This window comes from Pinus tabuliformis, chromosome J (assembly GCF_031772625.1).
Source record: "Pinus tabuliformis cultivar Carrire ecotype Pingquan chromosome J, CPIR1, whole genome shotgun sequence".
NCBI lineage: Eukaryota > Viridiplantae > Streptophyta > Pinopsida > Pinales > Pinaceae > Pinus > Pinus tabuliformis.
In genome coordinates this window covers 342,758,797-342,780,812 of record NC_142295.1, presented here as the reverse complement: position 1 = coordinate 342,780,812, position 22,016 = coordinate 342,758,797, and the positions used below count along the sequence as shown (strand labels likewise).

Below are 22,016 nucleotides of genomic sequence, written 5' to 3'. Positions count from 1 at the left end.
CATCCTCATTTGCGTCTAGGTTTTCATCAACTACTACATCTATTTTTGCATCCCTTTTTGTATCCAATTTTGGACCGGGATTTGCATCGGGTTTTGTGTCTCGTTTTGCATCTACTTTTGCATCGACTTCTATTGCATCCACTTTTGCACACAATTTTGCATCCACTGTTGCACCCATTTTAAATTTCACTTTTTGCATCCCTTTTTGCATCTTCATTTGCATCATACTTTGATTCTTTTTTTGCATCTATCATTACATCCACTTTTGTTATGCCACAATTTGCACCATGTTTTGCACTCACTGTTGTATCCACGTTTGCTTCCAATTTTGCATCCATGTTCACATCCTCTTTTGCATCAAATATTGAATCTATTTTTGCATCCACTTTTATGTCAGGTTTATGCATTGGGTTTTGCATCTCGTTTTGTATCTACTTTTGTATCTACTTACATTATATCCATTTTTTGCATCCAATTTTGTTTTGCCTGTTGCATCAATGTTTGCTTCCACTTTTACATCCATTTTTGCATCTTATTTTGCATATTTTTTTGTCTATTGTTACATCCACTTTTGTTGCACCATATCTTACGCCTGCCATTGCAACCACATTTGCTTCCACATTTGCATCCACTTTTGTTTCATCCATTTTTGCATATACTTTTGTTTCCGTTGTTGCATCCACATTTGTTTCACCACAATTTGTGCCAAGTTTTACACCTACCATTGGACCCATGTTTACTTCCACTTTTGCCTTCATGGTTGCATCCAAGTTTGCATTGACAACTGCATCTACTTTTGCATCCACTTTTGTGTCAGGTTTTTCATGTTGTTGTGCATCTACTTATGTTGTATCCACTTTTCATCCAATTTTACTTCTATTGTTGCCCCCATTTCTATGTTCGCTTTTACATCCCTTTTCCAACACTCATCATATTTTCTGCATTGATGATATTCCTTATGGCATTGACAATTATGAACAATTGATGACAATGTCAATAATATTGACAATGATGAAAATGAAGATGATGGCGATGACATGAATTGTGATTATGATGATAAAGACGATAGTGGTTACAATGACAATGATGATGATGGCAATGATTATGATGATGACGATGCTAATGACGTTGGCGAATCTTCCCAATTTTAGATGTTGTCATTGTCATAATCATAAGCATTATCTTTGGTGTCATGATCATCATTTTCATCTAGGTCATCATCAAAAACAATAATGGCATGAATGATGATGATGCATGATTACAACAATGTCGATAGAAATTACATTAATGATGATGATGGGGATGATAAAAATGACAATGACGATGATAATGGTGGTGATGATGATCATCATCGATCATCTGTCAAAAATAGAGTTGTTATTTCTCTTACGTATATCAATGTGTCCTAAAAACCCTTTTCTAGCACTGATCACATTTTTTGGGTTGATGATATTTCTTACAACATCTACAATTATGAACAATTGCAAACAATGTCCATAATGATGATGATGATGGCATGAATGGTGATTATGATGATAATGTAATGATGGCAATAACAATGACAAGGATGATGGTGATGATGATGAAAATGATTATGATAATGAGAATGACCTTACAATCTTATGGATTCGTGAATAATTACTAGTTTCAATACCATCTTCTGGATACGTATTACTATCATTCTTCATGCATTACATTTCCATCGACATCTCTACTCTGAGTAGTGGATGGCATGTCATCAATGTATGCTAATTTCATCAATTCCTCAAATTTTTCACGTGGTAGTGCTCTCTTCAATGCTTCTCTTCTTCTCCTAGTATGGTTTAAAGGATGAATTGGATCATCTCGTTGAATTCTTAATGGTCTAGTTGGATCTTGATCATTAATAGGTGTATCATCAACATCGTTTACCTATAATTAAATGCAACCATTATTTAATGTTAGATAACAATTACTGTATAGAACATGGATCCATTTCAAAGATATACGCAATAAATTACTCAACAAAACAACATTATACATGTATACAATAAATTAAAATTATTATTTTTGAACACATTATTTTAAAAACAAGCCACATTAATTTCATATTCTTAGATTTTCTACCTTAGGAACATCCAAAAACAACAATTGTCTCAAATTATTCATCTATGCATGTAGTATCATCATGACCAACCTCTTGTTCATTGTGTTGATTTTCTATTTCATTTACAAACTCCATTGTCATATCCTCTTCCACCCATTTCTTTTTGCGTGATTTAATTGTACGGCGTAGGCCACGTCCATATGCAGGTATTTGTATTGGTCTATCAAAATGATTAAACTCCTCATTTGTTCTGATTCCATTGCCAACCTAAAATAATTGATACATGCATTATTTTTTCCAAGGTTAGAGATTAGACTATATGATGTACTTATATCGTCCATTAATTTATAACTGAACTTATTTATAACACCCACAAAGTATAACAATTGTATCAAAGTATTCATTCCATGTATTATCATCATGACTAACCTCTTGTTCATTCCCAACTTTGGTTGAAGATTAAGATGTCATCTAAATACACCACCACAAATGCATTGGTGAAGGGTCACAAGATGTCATCCATCAACTTCATGAAGGTTGCAGTAACATTCGTCAACTTGAAAGGCATGACCAACCATTCGAAAAGTCCCTCCTTGGATTTGAAGGCAGTCTTCCACACATCAGAATTAACCAAACTTCAAGTTAATATTGCTGGAATATTTGGCCCCCTTGAGCTGGTCCAGAAGGTCATCAATCCATGGGATTGGGTACCTATTATAGACAATGATTTTTTTTGGCACCCGATAGTCAATATAGAGTCTCCAGGTCCCATCCTTCTTATGTACCAATACAATCAGACTCCCACAGGGTGATGAGCTTTTCCTAATGTGCCCTTTCTGCAACAACTCCTGAATTTTCCTCTTGATCTCATTCTTATCCAGAACACAACGTCGATATATTGATCCATTGGGAATGACGCGCTTGGGGTCAGATCGATGGAGTGCTTGACCTGACAATGGAGAGGTACCCCCGCAGGTGAGGTGAAAATGTCCTTGTACTCCTCCATGACCTTGTCCATCTGCTACTACTATGCGGAGGAGCCATGTTTGGAATTTGTGGCCACAATCTTCTTCTTGTCCTGAGGGTGAATCATAAGGAAAACAAATTTCCTAGTCTGTGAAATGATCTTACTACATTTCTTTGCAGAGATCAAATAGATGGTGGTAGGCGGGGCTACTCGAGCTAAAGGAGTTGGAGACTTTTGGCTAGTCTAGAGAATATCACAAAACAACTCCTAAACTTCAATGCACTCGCTTTCCAACACATACTAAGAAAGGGCAACAAGTTGGTAAACATGCTTGCCAATGAAGGACTCAACTTCACTTTAGAGGTCATGGAATCTCTATGGGAACAAATTTTTGTTGCTCAATGGAAGCATGAATGTCAGGACATTGTTGAACAAGACAAAGTTCCCTAAGGTGGGTGCACAACATTAATTTTCCTGATTGACCATGATCTGTAGTAATCATATGAGAGGGAGGCAAGATGCCCACACCCAGCGACCTGCATGGCATATCTGCCACCACCATCACAATTCTCAGTAGAGGATGATATTTATGGTATTAGAGGCATTTGTACGAAAGGAGGTGGGCTACTATCATTTCGTAGATCTCACACTCTTCGAATCGAGCACACATTCATGGTTTTGTGTAGGTGAGTACACCACTGTCATTTAAAGAAGCAAAGCATATCATGTTGGATCATTAAGAGAAAAATACAGCCAATTCTCGAAGCCTTTAAAATAGGGCATATGGTCATGGGGTCCTGCAACACTCTATCAATGAATCTAGCTTGCAAGCGCCATGTAATCCCCGACGTTTGCACTTGCAATCAACCCCTTAGGATCTCCACTTTCGGTTATCATCCATGCCTCTCCTTTACAAGGATCTCTATCAATCAAGTTTGGTCTTCTCCTTTACTCCCCTTGCAACTCACTTCAAGATTGGTTCTTTTCCACAACCTCTCTTCTTGCTCCGATTTGGAATTTCGGATCTTGTCTCTCTGTCCCCATGCTTGGCTTTATTTTTGTTGCAGGTTTCCTCACCTGAGCCTCCTCACAATTTTAACCCCCCCCCCACTTTCAGTTAGAAAGGTTAACCTCTATCTAGTTTATTTTTACCCACCATCGACTTGTTCCTCCTTTCAATCGACTTTCTGCCGCCCCTACCTCTCACTCAGTCATGGTTCGATGTTGCACCACCATCTCCACAGAGGCAGAACATAGGGGCAGATCGAGTCAACTCCCCTCTCCTACTCCTCCCTCCCTGCATGCCTCCCATGCTCAGGATTCCACCGGAGCCATCGTGGACCATTATCAACGTCTCGTTCTTGAGGTCATGTAGTGAGCTATCGCTTACATCAAAGGGCAAGTTCGCTAGGCTAGAAGATACGTGCCAAATCATCACGTGGAGCGAGAAACACAAGATTATATTCATGATAACAGAAACTCCACCAGGGCGAGGGCCTCTGCTTAAGAATATTAACCTGTAATGGCATACTGAGACACTCATGGGCCGGGTACTTACTGACAGGGTTGACACCTAACAAGAGCTCCTTATTTGATGTTAGAACTCCTGGACAGAATGAACAACATGGAGAACATGCTGAATGACATGGATGACAACCTCAACCAAATTCTATCTACTACCCAGCCTCCATCAACCACAGGAGATGACTCTCACCCTCGAGCTCATACTTAACACCCTGTAGAATGACAACTCAAGTGCAACTCTAGGAAAAATGATAACTCTCTCTATACCGTCTCTATTCTTCTACTTGTTTCAGAATGTATTTTGGTCTCTTAGTTTATGTAATTTTGTCTATGTATATCCTTGTTTTTGGTTTAAATTCCCAGACTCTCAGGTCAGAAAGAATGCGAGCAATATGAAAATTTTGTTTATGTGCTATTGCTTTGACCTCCCTAACGATAGACCAAACCAATCCATCTATGTTATAATCACGTTTTTTCTCGCAGTAATATAATCTAAATCCTCTAATCTTACAAAAATATGTCATTATTAGCTCAAGGCTGAACTCTTATGGGATTAATACCCTTACTTACCGGATTTTATTTTAAAATACTCGTTTATCTAACTTACTTGCTACATTAACCCAACTACCTTGTTATTTACTGCGCTAAGCGCATGAAATAACTCCATTCTTTCAAACAATTCTATCTCTTTATTTATCCTGTAAACTATTTATAACAACATTCTTTAACCCTACCTTATACCTTTATAAAAAGATTTAATTATCATTATAAATCTCCATCAACAATTATATTTTTATAATATCTTTCCTCAATGATCTTATTACTTTGAAATAAAAATTAAAAACTATCCTAATCCCTAAATATAAACCTTTCCCTTTCCCTAGAATGGAAAATGGTCCTTCGCACTCTTATAACCCCTAAAAACATATTCTTTTAAAATATATAGCTATCTCAATTATCACTCCCTTTTAAAAAACACCCTAACATCATATTCACCACTTTTAAAGATTCTCTGCAAAGATTCACCACTTTCGAGGATTCCTTGGGATTGGACTATTCGACATACATAACAAACAACTAAAATGGTCCAATATCAATCAAAATATCCACAATATGACATATTCCATAAATAACTAACACCCCTGAAAAAAAAAAACACTTTCCTTTTAAACACACCGAGATTTGCAATGTTTAAATACATTGTAAACTAGTCTGACCCCTAACCAGAGTTTGATAAAAATCTCCTAATATTATTAAATTTATTTAAAAAAATAAAATAAAAAATATCTCTATTTTATAATAACTTAATTAACATTTGACCAACTGAAAATTTCGATCACATGATGTTCCATTCCCGAACCTCGTCCCCCAAAAGAGGGATTTCTATCACGAGCTGTCTGATTGTCAATAACTAAGAATTTCGCAATAAAATAGATTAAACCAAAGCCCTGCATAGTACCGTGAGGCTTTAAAATCCCTTTTAACAAAGTCGTATCCACACATCTCCATTGATTCGGCCTTTAAGCTCTGGAATCTCCCCCTTCTTCTTCATCTGCCTTCAGCTTGCATTCTTTCAGTGTTACCAGCGGCAAAAATGAGTTCTGCAATGCGACGATTGGTGGGATCTGCACTGAAGAATGCATCATCTTCTTCTTTCAAAACTAATGTTATGCCGAGAAGGTTTTATTCGAGTGGTGGAAGTCCGCCACGCAAGGTTGTTGTGTTGGGAGCTGCTGGGGGTATCGGGCAGCCATTGGCTCTTCTGATGAAACTCAATCCTCTGGTGTCAAAGTTGGCGCTCTATGATATCGCTGGCACTCCAGGTGTGGCTGCAGATGTCGGCCACATCAACAGCCGTGCTGAGGTGGGTTCCTCTTTTCCTACCGCGTTTTTTTCGTTCTCTGTATGCTGGATCTGTTCTCTCTGCGAACGATAGAGATGTTTTGATTTTAGTTTCAAGGGATCTCCATTGGGATCGATCGTACGACGACCCACTTGGTAGGATCTACTTTTCGTTAGTGTTTTACCTGTTATTAGTTCTTTGATTTTACGTTTCTGATATTGTCCATGGTCAGATTCTTCATCATTTTGCATAACAGAGTCATCACCTGAAAGACAACCAACATGATAAAAAGTGAAATCGGGTGCTAGAGACAAGGATTTTGCTGGAACAAGACCTTCACCTCAAGCCAAACATGGTTAATCCCACACAAATCGACCATCATTGTGTAGTGAAGAAGAGACACCCACTCCATCTGGAAATGCAAGAACAATTGTATACCCCCATTTCCCTAGTTTGTGCAAAGCAAGAGAAAAATAAACATCTCATGAAATCAATAAAATGGTAGAGGGAAGATGATTATCAAGAGAAAATGAAAACATATACACTAAAATCGATTTATATGCTGCATCTTTCCTTCCATTGGGAAGGTCAATGAGGTTGACTCCAGTCTTTTGACAGCCTTCTCTCAGTCTTGGAGGAAAATTATTAAAATCTCCATAATGCCGAGAGCATAGTGACAACACCTGTAACCATTGGATGCAACCCAAGAGCCATCCTAATATTACCTGCTACATCCTCTGGATGGACTTCCCCAGGAATAGGGCAATTTTCAATATCCCAATTTAGAAATATCCTCCGACTTTATTAACCAGTACTTATTCAGTGACCAGTAACACATGGGATAGTATTATTTGCAATTTTCTTAAGGAACTTCATCAAGCTTGAAAGACGAGCCATATCTATTTTGCAATATAACTTTTACGCATCTTGCACATTCAAAAATGCCATTGCCCGAAAGATGCATTTAAACAAGCTGACCCCAGACAATTTTGTCTCATGAACACATGCCCACTACTAGAACAATACTAATGTGGACCTATGCACTGAGAGGAAACCGAAACCATGTTGCGGAGACCTGAAACAGAAAATCCCCAAATATATCCTCAGAAGGTCAAAGTCCAGGTTTATTTGGAAATCAGGAAATTCTGTTCCTTTCAAATACGTTTATATAATCTGTTCAGAAAATGGGAAATATCATCTTTATGGGGTCACATGTCCTGTACATCCTGCATTAGTTAATAACAAGTCATGAAATAAAATTGATCAGTAATCAAACAAGTCATGTTGCTAGAATCACATCACAAGAGACTAAAAAACAAAATCATTATGTCAGCCTTCAACTTTCTCACAATATAAAAGCTCTCATTTCATCTTATATATTTGTAATAAGAATTCCTCAATACAATATATAAATTACATCTTCCAAAATGCAAACCATAACCTCTACTCTGCATATTTATATGTCGCTATAGATAAATTACAAACCTGTAATTCTCAATATCATTTAGAGCTTTGTTCCATAACTCTAGCATTTTCTTTTTAGAAACAGCTTCAAACTCTTGAGAAGCCAAGAACTTCAAAATGCTGTTGAGAATCAAGATGTCAATTACTTGCTTAGTTAACTCTTTAAAAAATGTATTTTGACAATGCTCTAAATAGTTTGAAATCATCTATCCTGAGACATTAAGATTTGATACTTACATCTAGACAAAGAATGGTGACTGCAACATCGGTGGATTGTTAATTTTAATAAACTTTAGAACCACCGTCAGCAACAACGAATTTCCTTTTAATGTCGCGTTCCTCCATCACAATTGCAACATCTATAAATTTTTGAATTAGTGCTTCAAGTTATTAAACACCAAATACATTGTAATCAAGATCTTCGGTGTATCTTTGTTAGTCCAGTGTTGAAAAATTTGGCAGCAGAATTGCACAGGAATGGCTTACCAAAATCCCATGCAGTTCTCGTTTGAATATTTCTAGGCTTGCTTCTGCTGCATATTCATCAACATTCAAATCTCCTTGGAGGATCATCTCTCCATCCCCATCTTCGTCATCTTGTTCACTTCAACTTCCATCATCTGAACCTCCATCTCAATGTGAAGCCATTTTCACTTCTATGCCATATGCATCAAAGTCATCACATAGGTCATTACAAGCACCTAAATCTGTGAATTCTTGGACTCCTTTAAACTTTTCCCTTCTCTAACTTTCCAGTATGTTCTTTCTTCCTAAGCACATCTCTTGAATCATTGGTAGAAGAGTTCATTTTTATATTACCTTGTATGAACTTGTTTGATAACTCTCTTAAAGACACAAACTTATTGTTTCCTTTTCTTTCAATGATGTGGTGAAGACATCATGCATCTTTTCTATCAAATTAACTAGATTATAAGAACCATACTCCAATAAATATAGAGGTCTGCCAAAGACCTTTTGATATTCAGATGGAACATGTACAAGAAGCATACTTCCTCTATATATATTGAGAATGTGGACAAGTTGTCTTTTTAAACCTTGAATATCGCTAGGTTGCACCCAAAAATATGAAGTTTGTCCTGCATTTGTTTCATTAGAAGGCATTCCATGTTGACCAGAATCTGTGACAGATAATGTCTGCATAGGCTTATCAAGTGCAGACAATATGACACTAGCTGTTTGAATCCTTTGCAATGAGGAAGATTTACCTACATGAGTGGGTAGAGTCCTTGAAATAGGAGCTGGATATTGTGTTGACCATGAATGCACTATAACATTATTATCATTTCTTATGAAAGAATTTGGGTTATATTCTCCAACCACATGAGAAGTTTTTGTCAAATCCATCGAAACATGCTTTGGATTTTTACAATAAATTTGGTTTGGAGTATTTCCAATGTTGTATCCATTCTTGAAGCTCCCTCTATAGACAATAGCTTCTTCATCATTTTGCATATCAGAGTCATCACCTGAAAGTTGGGAAGATGGTATTTTTGAATATGCAATTCACATTCCTACAGCGAACTCTTAAGCGTGTCTTCATGAAAATGGCACGTAGCACGGTCAAAGAGCAGCTTTGGTCTTGGGTTGGGTTTGATTCCTAGCTTGTAAAATTTTCCAGATGTTGTAGTTCGAACTTCGAAGATGAAAGTACAAAACATTGGTAGACAAACTGCTTAAGAGTCATTAAGCATGTAAAGGGTTAACGGCTGAGTATTATATTTTGTGTGAAACAAGAAAACAGGAAATTAACCGTTTCCCTGAGAAAATGCTTCAGGGACTGCTTGCCAACCTACTTTCTCTATCCAGGACTCTGGCTTCTTTTTTGGTGACTTGTGTACAAAATGCGTTTGATTGCTGCGACTGCCAACTTGACACCACGTACAGCTCTAGAAGAAGATCAGTGAGAGCTTAAGAACATGTGTTTCTTCCGGTTAAAATCCAGAGTAGTGTGGATTATGTATGCTTTTGTATATTTTCAACTGTTGGTAATACTCGTCCTGGTTCCTCTTTCTTCTCCTTCATACCAAGTTAATTTTGTTTGCCTGAGTTTGGTTATGGTATTGTGTTTAATGATGGTGTGATTCCTGGCTGATTTTACATGCCTGAATTCCATGTGTTAGACCTATGAACCAAAGGAATCCTACTGAAGTAGTTAAAACCTCTTTGATTTGAAAAGCAAATACCCATTAAGCTAAGTAGGTTCCCGAATCCCTTGATAGTTCCAAGAACAAAATGGAGGTGTATTCTACAACCTGAGTTGTGTCCACTGCCCCACGCCCCCTGCTCCCACCAAGCGTGTATTGAATCAAATCCATGCATTTGGTACATTTATGATTTAATATGGATACTGGACTCAGTGTGCAGCTTCAGAAATCCCAAATACATATTTCCAGTTTAGCTTCAGAAATCCCAAATGCATATTTCCAGTTTATCCAAATAACATAGTGTTTTGGCTTTTGTCAATTTTACTCGAAATCCAATGAGCTGAGCTTTACAGCCTCTAAGAAAGAGGGAAATAGTCATAGACACAATACAGCTAGAAAGGTTCAGGCTGTCTATGTAAGAGGGAAATAGACACAATACAGCTAGAACTGTAAGAGATGGCTTCTTATTTAAATGCTTTGAGTAAGCATCCCTGACTATGTACGGGAGATCGTCTTTAGACCAAGTGTTGACCCTGGCTGTCGAAAAAGAGTCTCCATCGTAGGCTTTGAAGCTCCATGGCTACTAGCTTGTGCAACATGTTATTGTTGCTACGGGGTAGTGTAAACTATGTAATGTCTTAAGAGCAGAAACGATTCATCATGCAAAAGGGATTAATAAAGTTTAGTAAAGCAAGAACTTTTTTGAACTTTATGGTTTTATGCCATGGTCCTTTTATTGAAAGAGTGGTTGTCAATGATCAAGTTTGGTGTCTTGAGTCCCTTCTTTAATATTATTTTATAAAAGTTGGCCCTTTTCCTCTGCCTTCAAATTGCAGGGAAGATGGTATTTTTGAATATGCAATTCACATTCCTACAGCGAACTCTTAAGCGTGTCTTCATGAAAATGGCACGTAGCACGGTCAAAGAGCAGCTTTGGTCTTGGGTTGGGTTTGATTCCTAGCTTGTAAAATTTTCCAGATGTTGTAGTTCGAACTTCGAAGATGAAAGTACAAAACATTGGTAGACAAACTGGTTAAGAGTCATTAAGCATGTAAAGGGTTAACGGCTGAGTATTACATTTTGTGTGAAACAAGAAAACAGGAAATTAACCGTTTCCCTGAGAAAATGCTTCAGGGACTGCTTGCCAACCTACTTTCTCTATCTGGGACTCTGGCTTCTTTTTTGGTGACTTGTGTACAAAATGCGGTTGATTGCTGCGACTGCCAACTTGACACCACGTACAGCTCTAGAAGAAGATCAGTGAGAACTTAAGAACATGTGTTTCTTCCTGTTAAAATCCAGAGTAGTGTGGATTATGTATGCTTTTGTATATTTTAGTAGTACAATGGCTGCCTGAAGGATCCAATGGCTACTTAAAGGTAGGTCCCTTGTCGCACAAACAAAAAGATCTTATACATGAATTTGATGTCTCGGTTGGCTGTGACCTTAAAAGTTGGATTATTAATATATATCCCTAAGAGACTGGCACCCCTCTCAAAAGTTTGTAGATCTCTCAAAGGTCTGCAAGTCTGGTCATGGATGCAACTACCTTTGATACAGTTGCAGATTCTTTTATGGATCCTCTTAATGAGCCCAAAGGGGTCTAATCACTTGTCCAAATCTTGTAGTCAAGGAATGCAGACAGAAGGTGTGCCTTTCCCATCATGTTGCTTACAACTGTTGCCTGAAAATGCCAAAACACAATGCCAATGCCCTGCATGCTAGATAAAGTTAATAACAGTCTGAAGAAAGGTACAGATATAGATGACAAGACCTCCTTCTAGGGAATCAAAATGGAAAATGACGCTTAAATATCCAATCAACGAATTAGAATTTCACCACTGAAGTTCAACCCAGATTAAATTGCTTGCTAGGAAATGTTGATCTAGAAATCATCAACAAGAATTCAGATGGGAGAAGAGAACAGTTGAAATCCAAGATTGCTTTGAATGCACTCTGTCAATTGCTAAAACAAGAACAATGCTTTTCTTTAGATTGTGGGTTGTTCAAGAGAGGAGAACTATAATATTTATTTCTGCAGATTCGGTCCTCTTAAGGCATTTAAAACAGAAAACATTTAAAGATAGTTTTACATTTTAAGGATAAAATATCTGGAACCTTTCATCATGACACCTGTAATGTCATTTAACAGGCATTGAGCTTTGCAAGTTTGATCCTCAGGTTACACCGCAGTAGAGCATAATTTCCAGGGTCATACGCTAAAATTATAAATTGGATCCTGGGGTTCTGCTGATAACTGTACAAGTATGTATATGTCATTTTCAGACAGAAATGGTTTCCCCTGTGAAATCATCTCCAAATCAGCTACAACAGCAGGGAAGGTTTACTTAACATCTCAACTGCAAGCTCTCTCCACGAGAGCAACGACTGACAAATGATGCAAGGTAAGCTTCTGAAGATGTAATCTAAGGTTAGATTTTTTGATTTTCTTTTGGATTAAATTTAATATGGTTCATTTGTTTTAAAATGGGTCCCACGATGTCACTTTGCTGAAGCACCACTTTTCTTCCCTTAAAAGCAAAGATTAGCAGGTTCATTGCTCCCTGTACACTGACAAGGAGCAATGCATCGCCCTTGTCCTTACTGCAAGGAGCAATGATTGCCTAATGCCCTTCAGCAGCAATGACCTGGTCAAGCTTTTAGATTTGTTCATTTTTTAGGGGATCACTTTGAAGAGGTTTGAATTTTCAATTACCTCATCTAATCGCTTGGGAACTCGTACTAAACTTTGAATTCACTAGGACAAAGGGTCTGGAATCATCCTCCTCTCCTCTCCTCACCAAGTCTATATAATGAAGTCATTCCTAAGGGACAGAAAGAAAGCTCTCTCTAAGATTTTTCAGCAGCATGTAATTATCTCTCTCTGGAGTGGCTTCATTATATAGACTTGGTGAGGAGAGGAGAGGATGAATCTAGACCCTTAGGTCTTGCCATTGCCAGCCCACAGCGCTTTCCAGCCTTGTTCTTTCATCACTGCTTTTTCTCATAGTAATGATAAAATTCAACTATTTTGATTCATTGTAATGTATGGTTCAAAATGCTGGTATGAAAAATATATGACAAAATACACATAAAAATTGAATACACATAAAAATTGTTACAGATGTATAGTAAAGGACTGGAATTTCCCTTTAGATTCAATTTATTGTTTTTATTCAATAATTATTTACTGGAGAGCCGCTTATGAACCACCTGTGGACTTTAATATAGTTTCTTTCTTTCATTCTTAATATTGGGTTTCCTAAGATTGAGATTGTTCTATTTAACAGATGTTTGTGGATGAAGTGCTGGAGCTTGTAGAGCTTGATAGCTTGAGAGACACATTGGTGGGTCTTCCTGGTGTGACTGGTCTATCAACTGAGTAATGGAAGAGACTAACCATTGCTGTAGAACTTGTTGCAAATCCTTCAATCATATTCATGGATGAGCCGACATCTGGTCTGGATGCCAGAGCTGCAACTATCGCGATGCATACAGTTAGGAATACAGTGGACACAGGCCGAATTGTAGTCTGTACTATCCATCAGCCAAGTATAGATATTTTTGAAGGATTTGATGAGGTAAGATACATCTCTAACTCCTTACAGGTTGTTAATATAGCCAAATCTGAAATTGTGATCAGACACCCACAAAAAAAATATGAAAGCATGCATGAGACCACATGTCATGGAAGGAAAAATATTTTTCACTAGAAATCCAAACCACTGACAATAATCATAGGGGGCCAATTGGTAGTGATGTATCTAGAGTTCGGAGAGCTATATTTAAATTTCAAATCCAAGGCCATGGAGTAAAATATTTAATATCAAAGGTCTTCAGCAAAATGGCTAGTTTTGAAAAGGTTATAAGATGGATTGTAGGAAGAAGTAGATGGTTCTGTAAATTTCTAGAAAGGAAGATCTTTTAGAAGCCCACCAATATCAATATTTAAAACAATTTTCACTGCCCACTCTGAAGGGCAATGCATTTGGACACCTAGGTAAAACCTGATAATCATGTGTGTAAAGCAATGCTTATTGAACAAAACCTTGCAAATATTTAATGATGCTTACTTTCCCAAACAATCCCAACTACAATAGCATTCTTTCTTTTTTTGCAGTTGCTGTTGATGAAACAAGGTGGTCAAATTATATATGGCGGTCCACTAGGTTGCCATTCAATCCATGTCATAGAGTACTTCCAGGTATATGATTAATGTTTGCTAATGCAGCATATGTTATTAAGGCATCTTACAATTTATTCAAGTCTCATTGAATCTAGCAACTTGAAATGTCCTGGACAGGCTATTGAAGGTGTGGCAAATGTCTTTCTGTTAACATAGTGGGTTTTGCCCTCATTGTAGATGCTACAAACATAGAATCTCTATTCCACCAATTTCATGCAGGATTTGCACCAGATCTTGTCTGTTGAATCTCAATATGGTAGTTAACTCCGATGGTGAGATAATGCCGCAACATACTTCTAAGAGGGCACTGAAAGTGCTATGATTTAACTACTTGACTACAATCTGCCTGACATTTATGGCTAGATTGAAATTTGGGCTGTGCTTATTATTATTATTAGCAGTAGTAGTATTTGCTATTGATAGGAGAAGGTTGAAATTGAGGTTGGGCTCACACTATTATTGTTTTTGTTTGGTCAAGGCCTTTTGACTGGTGTGGGTGAAACACCTTAATTGCATCTATTCATCAAAGTCACGCATGACTTGCAGATGGGCTCATCTGTGCAAACCTCAATAGCACAGGGGTCATCATTAACAACACCTCTGCATTATCATTGAACTGGTGTTTATCACGTTAACCCGACTTCATATTTTGGAATGACATGGGCAGCTGCATTATCATGGGAATATGCCTCCTGGGTTTTGAACCTGGGTCATCCTCATGACAAGCACCCTACAACATTCCACTAAACCACAGCCCAATGGACGAGGTAGTTCATATTTTTTTGATGAAAAGTGCATCTATATTTTTAGCAGAATCCACAGCTGGATCATATGCCTCTGCTTAATAGGACTTTTTGATCTGATGGATCTAAGTCATACTTGGCCTAATGACTACTTAGAATTTAGAATAGTCTCATTGCATTGTCAATTTTTTATTTTGTGAGGATTGAATTGATGACCCTCTGCATATTGGATTTGCCTCTATATCCAACCTTTTTGGGGTCGTTTAGATTTGCCTCTTTATCCATGAGTAGATTAAATCAAAATAGTCTTCGCAGCGTAAATTAAACTAAGGTTGAATAAACTCCCTAAAGTGGCTTGTGAGATGCTAATTATTTATCACAGCATCACTTTTATACCTGGATTGGATAAGACTATACCCTGATTGAAATGTCGTATACCTGTATTGGACAAGATTATATCCTGATTGAAACGTGGGTTGGTATAGGTCTTCAATCTCCGACGAGCATAATCATTGCTTTTGGTGCTTTATCTCCTCGGTAAAAGCCAAAAGGTGGATTTTACTATAGAATACAAATAATCCTATTCTTGTTCACTATGAGGAGGACATACCATTGCTTGGGTCATGGAACAAGGATAACAAGTTTTACTTCTTTTGGAACTTTGCGATAATAATTTCTTTTCTTATTTTTTGGTCTACATATTTATCATTTAATTTGGTACTGCCATATTGATTTTATCATGCTTGTGTCACGACCTTGTCAGTAATTCATAGCAGTGTGACCTGGGTGCAGGTTGCAGGATATATGGGAGAGGAACAACTTGGCACGGCATTGGAGAATGCAGATGTTGTGATCATTCCTGCTGGTGTGCCTCGAAAACCTGGCATGACCCGTGATGATCTCTTCAACATCAATGCAGGGATTGTTAAATCTCTTTGCTCTGCAATTGCAAAATACTGCCCAGAGGTAAGTTGTCATGATTTATGATCTTCTTTGAAGTTTTTGTTTTCATGTGATTTTCTTATTGACTATTTCATAGGAATAAGCATGACGTTCACTGTAAGTTGCTTTGTCGAAGGCTTTGTATGTTTGAGATCTATAGAGATCGCAATATATACAAATACATATTTGCAAGAATCTTTAAGCAAGTTGTTGATCTAGATTTACATATTGTTCTTGTATATAATCAATTCTACTAGAGAGGTTAACGCAGCTTGAAGACTTCTTTGAGTCAAACGAATAGGTGATTGACTCATTATTGACTCTTTATTTAGACGAATTGCAGCTAAATTTTGCCCATAAGAAGGAAATACTAATTGAAATGAACTTAAGAGTAATTAGCTGTGTAGTCCAATGCAAGTTTGCAGCCACTGTTAAAGCCCTGTTATTCTTGTTTCTCCTCTTGTAGTTAGTAACTTAGCTTTTGGACTTTTGAGAAAATTGGCATATGAATATCAATATAAAAAATATCGTTGGTCTTCTATTTAACTGTGCACAAATCCACTGATCACGAGGTATCCTCTATAACATTGTATATTACATACAATCAGTATGTACTACCATTAGTGTGGCAAGTTAATAGATAAAGAAGTATGTTTCACAATTATTTGTTTTGTTCATGTACTGGTGTGTGTGTACAGTATGTATAGTATATTGTTACATATTATATAGGTAGAGATATGGAGAGGGGGGAGAGTGTACTGGATAATGTTTTCCTTCTATCAGGAATGGTATATTTGGATTCAAGAAATCATCTAGAATTGGTTTTTATGGCATTGCTGAGGACTTGATATCCATGGCAGGCAATTGTAAATATGATCAGCAATCCTGTAAATTCTACTGTACCAATAGCTGCTGAGGTTTTTAAGAAGGCAGGGACCTATAATGAAAAGAAACTCTTTGGTGTTACTACTCTTGATGTTGTCCGTGCAAAGACGTTCTATGCTTCAAAAGCAGGGGTTCCTGTTGAAGGTATTTAAAATTCTGGCTTGTTATGCTTAGCTACTCTCAAATATTTAGTATTCTGTAAAATATTTTTATTTTTTATAATTTAATCATGAAATATGCATCCTGGGCAAACATGCCAGGCACTTCTCCTCATTTCAAGGATGGTATCATAGGGCTCAAGGCCATCAGAAATATAGTCAGCTCAAGATGTCACTTGATGGAATTGAACCCGGGTGGGAAGGATAACAGTCTTTGCACACAATCATCTGGGCTAGACCCAATACATGATATGCTGTAGGATCTTACCAACATCATGCTTTTTTTAACATTAGATACAATTCTCAGTTTTATGTTTGTTGTTGATGTCATCCTATGTTGTCTGTAGAAGTTGATGTTCCTGTTGTAGGTGGACATGCGGGTGTTACAATTCTTCCACTTTTTTCACATGTATATGACTTTGTTGGATCCTCATCTTGAGTTTTTTCTTTACTCTTGGATATTAGAAGATTAATTTATCAAAGATAAAATGAGATCATAATTACCTACCCTTCAATACAGTTAAAAAGGGAACATACACTTTTTTGTTTTGATAATTTTTTTTAGGCAACACCAAAGCCAAACTCTGTATTATCTGAGGAGGACATTAAAGCCTTGACAAAGCACACACAGGATGGAGGAACTGAAGTTGTTGAAGCAAAAGCAGGGAAAGGTTCAGCCACACTGTCTATGGCGTAAGTTTATGTTTTGGTCCTCTATAGTGGCTAATATGCATTCATATCTTTTGAATGTTTTTTTATTCTTATGTGACTGTCTAGAGTGCTGAATTTTTCATCTTGATGCAGTAGTTGGAGTCAGATAATCTTATCATGGTGTGTGCTTCATGATTTCATGCTTGGCATGCAACATGATTTCATGCTTGATAAGTACCTAATCTGAGATTCATTGTCAGTGAGAATATGGCATGAAGGAGCTTCTTTCTCTTTATCTGAATCTTGTACTTCATACATTTGCATGTCTCAAATCTTTTGCCTTAAGCTTAGGTACTTATCCTACATGAAATCATGTGGCATGCATGTCTCAAATATTTTCCCTTAGGCTTTCTCATTTGTGTGAAACTCAGCGGGTGCTTTTAACCTGTGAGGTTTGACTGATGGATTGTTGCCTTTCATTTACCTTAGTTTGATTGAAATGTTCAGAGTTAATCTAGATTCTGCATGCAAAGATCCTTCCCTAAGAAAAGCCATGAGTCTCTTCAAGGATGTTATTCCTTCTTAAACATAACATATGTCAAATGGATCCCGCAAAAGTTGTGTGCTTGATGATGGGTAAATTTGGGTATGAGATTTACAAATTTGCACTTACATGTATGCCTGTGGTTGCAATTCATAGATAGGTGCATAACATCCATTCATTACCTCATCTTGAGCATTTGAGCATGGTTCATGCAAAAAACATTGCTGGTCAGTTAAATCCATTAGTTGAAAACTTGGAAGTGAAGAGTAGTGATGTAGTCTTCTCTATGTTGATGAATGCTTTTTGAGACTTCAAAATGTTTAGACATGCAATTCCTTTTTCATCTTGCTCCTGTGTTCTCAAATTTTTTTTTTCTACTGTTTTTTAAGGCCAAATATAAACCATGGGATATATATTTTTACCCTGAAGACCTCCAAATCATTTGGAAAAGGAGGTGCTGCAGCAAAAGGGATGGGTTGAATTTGTTGTTTGGATGGACTCTATGGTATGTAATCTTAGTTGGATTTCCAATATACTTTTAAACCATATTTTCATTTTATTTTTTAGTACTATTAGATATTATATCTTACCTCATTTTATGGTTAACATTGTATAACAAAAACATGCGTTGTGTTATGTAATTAATACTAACATGTAATATTGAATTTTTTTGTCAGAATGCTATAGGTAATGATTGCCAAGACGATGATCCAAATTATGTTCAACATATATCAGGAGATGATGAGGATGAGGATGAGGATGATGGTGGTGAAGGAGGAGATGATGATGATAGTTGCGGTGTTGGTGATGATGTGGATCAGAGTAATGAGGATGGTCAAGATGATCATGAGGATGATCTTGGTGGTGGTAGCTCGGCATGCACATGCATTGTTTTTTATGAAGAAATTATTGTGTAGAATGACATTGTTATGTTTAGATGGGTGTTGTGAATTTACCCTATATCAATGAGACATTTTGATTTTGTAATCATACGATGAGTTTGATTTATGTATGTTGTTAATTTATTGTAACGATATTCATGAAATATTTTGATTTGTTAATCATATTTGAATTTTAGTTGTTTTGATTAAAAATAATACTGATTTTATTAGTATTATGTTGCTATTTTATACATGTTTTGAAAATTGTTAATGGCACATTGTTATTTTTTTGGATGGATGTTGTCAATTTCTCTTAAATTTCTTTACAAATAATTTTGAATTGTGATATATGCCTTAATGATATTTAGAAACTATCATATATTTCACTATGAATCTATAAAGGGGGTCATATATGTAAAGAAAAATATACTCTATATAAGAAGTCAAATGCGGATGTAACCATGGATGCAAAATTGAAAGTACAATTGGATGTTAAACTAGGAATTAATACAAAATGCAAACAATTGACATACAAAGTGTTTTAAATTAGAAGTGAAAAATTGTGCAATAGTTGACACAAAGAAGGGAACAAAACATGGCATACAAAAGGATATCAAATTGGGCAAAAACAAGGACACATAAATGGGCACCAAATTAGATGCAAAAAAAGACAACAACTAGATGTAAAATAAGATGCAAAGTTGAGCGTTAAAAAGAAACAAAAAACGTTACAAATTAATATGCCAAATGATGATGCAAATAATGGTGTAAATTTGGGATGCAAACTTGGGTGCAAAAAAGGAAAAAAAAAAGATGTAAGAAAAGACATAAAACAAGATGCAAAATGGGGCTGAAAAAAGGTGAAACCAAGGATGCCATATTGGATGTAAAAAATGATTCCTAATCACATGCAAATTTAGGCTCGAACTCAGACACAAAATTATATGCAAATGTGGACACAAAATGAGGCAAAAAAAGATGCAAATTTGGATGTTGAAAACGATGTAAAACTAGACACCAAAAAAATGCAAAATTGGATGAAAAAGTCGGTGTAAATAATGGTGCAACATTGGACACAAGTAGACACAAAAAAATGGTGCAAAAAGGGGCATAAAATAGCTTAAAATTGGATGCAAAACTTGGTGCAAAAACAAATACAAAAGTAGACGTAAAAAATGGCTCTAAATTGAATGTACCATTAGACACAAAATAAGATGCAAAGGTGGACACAACACATGACTCAACATAAGATGCAAATATAAATGCAAATTTCGATGCTCAAAATGATGTAACATTAGATGCAAGAGATGGTGTTAAAAATGATGCAAAATTGGATGAAACAAATGACGCAAAATATGGTGCAAAATGAGATGGGAAAAATGGAGACAAATCAAACGTAAATGTGGATGTAAAAAATGGTCCAAAAAAAGATGCAAAAATGGGCACAAAAATGGATGCAAAATTTGGTGCTAAATCAAATTCAACACATGGTGCAAAGATAGGCACCAAAGCTGGTGCAAAAATAGAAGCAAAAACTAGTGTAAGACTAGATACAAAACCTGGCGTAAGACTAGATGCAAAAACTGACACAAAATGGATGCATAAAAAGATGTTAAATTGGATTCAAAATACAGTGTAAACTTGATGCAAATGATGGTACAAAAATGGAAGCAAAGAATGACATAAAATAGGAAGCAAAAGAGAATGAAAAATAGATGCAAAAAATGACACAAAACTAGAAGCAAAACCTGTCATAAAATAAGATGCAAATCTTGGTTCAAAATTTGACGCAAAAAATGATGCATAGTCTGGTGTAAAAAATGATGCAAAATCTAGCGTGAAAAGGGATGCAAAATCAGGTGCAAAAAAGGACGCTTTAAAAATTGTACAATAGAGCCAGATTTAGCGCCAGGTTGCTCATCACAATTACAAAAAAAATGCACTAAAATCTGGCGCTAAATCTGGCGCAAATCACTGGTTTTGTTGTAGTGAGATTTTCTACAGCCATGATGTTTGATTCTACTTCTAGGGTTACATCTTGCATATCAGCCAAAGAAGCACATCACCTCTCCCTCAACAGTAAAAAGAATTCAGAGTCAAAGGCATTGGCATAGATGAGTCTAACAGAGGTAGTGGTGGGTTTTACTTTAGCTGGTATCTTGTTTTACATGCGGTTAAATCTCTTATTGAAATCAAACAGTAGCTCACCATTTTCCCTCTGTAAGTTCCCAAACTCAGTGTGGTAGTAGAGGAGATCCTTCTTATCCCCCCAATGCTTTAGGAATGCATCATCTAAGGCCTCAATATCTACTATAGATGTTGGGGTCAGTTCCCTGAACCATTTTCTAGCCTCTCCATCTAGGCTTTGGACAAAGACTCTCATCCAGACATCATCTTCACTAATGTCCAGGTTATCAGCATAGCTATAGAATAACTCAAGATTTTCTTCAGCTAAAACACCTTCAGTCCCAGTGAACTTAGGCATATACTTCTGATATTCTCTAGTAGGCATGGCATTCAAAGGAGTGGACAGTATTAGAGGTCCATACCTAGTAGTTATGATTCTTTCCATTTTGGTAGGTGCTTGTGGACCTACCATAGCAGTGGTGGCTAAAGGAGTACTGGCAGTCTAAATGATAGAGGGTTGAGGAGTGACTGACAGGACCAAAGGACTATGATGGATAGGAGGTGAGGTTTCCTTTGGGCATACAACAAAAGGAAAACCTAAAGAATGAGGAACTATATGAATCTCTAAGAGTTTTTCTCCACTGCTAGTATTAGAAGCTATACTCTTAACATATATTTGTTCTATTATAGGCCTTTCTTGAAGAGATACAGGAGATTGTTTAGGTTTACTTGAACCTGATGCTCCTTTCTGCAATACCTTTCTTTCTTTTATGATCTTTTCAGGGTCAGGTACTGGGTCAGATTGTGACTTTTGAGGATTTCTCTGAGTATGCATCACAAACTGAGCCAG

At 36.7% G+C, this 22,016-nt stretch overlaps 1 protein-coding gene across 2 annotated transcripts; it reads left to right on the top strand.

Annotated features, from left to right (window-relative positions):
• The first annotated feature begins 6,017 nt into the window (after positions 1 to 6,017).
• LOC149227137 (malate dehydrogenase, mitochondrial-like) lies at positions 6,018 to 19,090 on the top strand. 2 transcript variants are annotated; one of them, XM_089377701.1, is made up of 6 exons: positions 6,018 to 6,441; positions 15,771 to 15,944; positions 16,781 to 16,949; positions 17,311 to 17,372; positions 17,529 to 17,656; positions 18,836 to 18,975. In XM_089377701.1, the coding sequence occupies exons 1-6, from the start codon at positions 6,172 to 6,174 to the stop codon at positions 18,843 to 18,845; spliced, it is 813 nt and encodes a 270-aa protein (XP_089233827.1). In that variant the 5' UTR covers positions 6,018 to 6,171; the 3' UTR covers positions 18,846 to 18,975. The 2 variants fall into 2 exon arrangements, with proteins under 2 accessions (XP_089233827.1, XP_089233828.1); XM_089377702.1 differs by lacking the exons at positions 16,781 to 16,949; positions 17,311 to 17,372; positions 17,529 to 17,656 and having other exon boundaries at positions 18,836 to 19,090.
• The last annotated feature ends 2,926 nt before the right edge of the window (positions 19,091 to 22,016 follow it).

Bases quoted from the DNA above. Each gene is read 5' to 3' on its own strand.
- LOC149227137 (XM_089377701.1), top strand. From the start codon at position 6,172: ATGAGTTCTGCAATGCGACGATTGGTGGGATCTGCACTGAAGAATGCA. The intron at 15,945-16,780 runs GTAAGTTGTCAT...TATCCATGGCAG, and splicing joins TTGCAAAATACTGCCCAGAG to GCAATTGTAAATATGATCAG. The intron at 17,373-17,528 runs GTATATGACTTT...AATTTTTTTTAG, and splicing joins TTCTTCCACTTTTTTCACAT to GCAACACCAAAGCCAAACTC.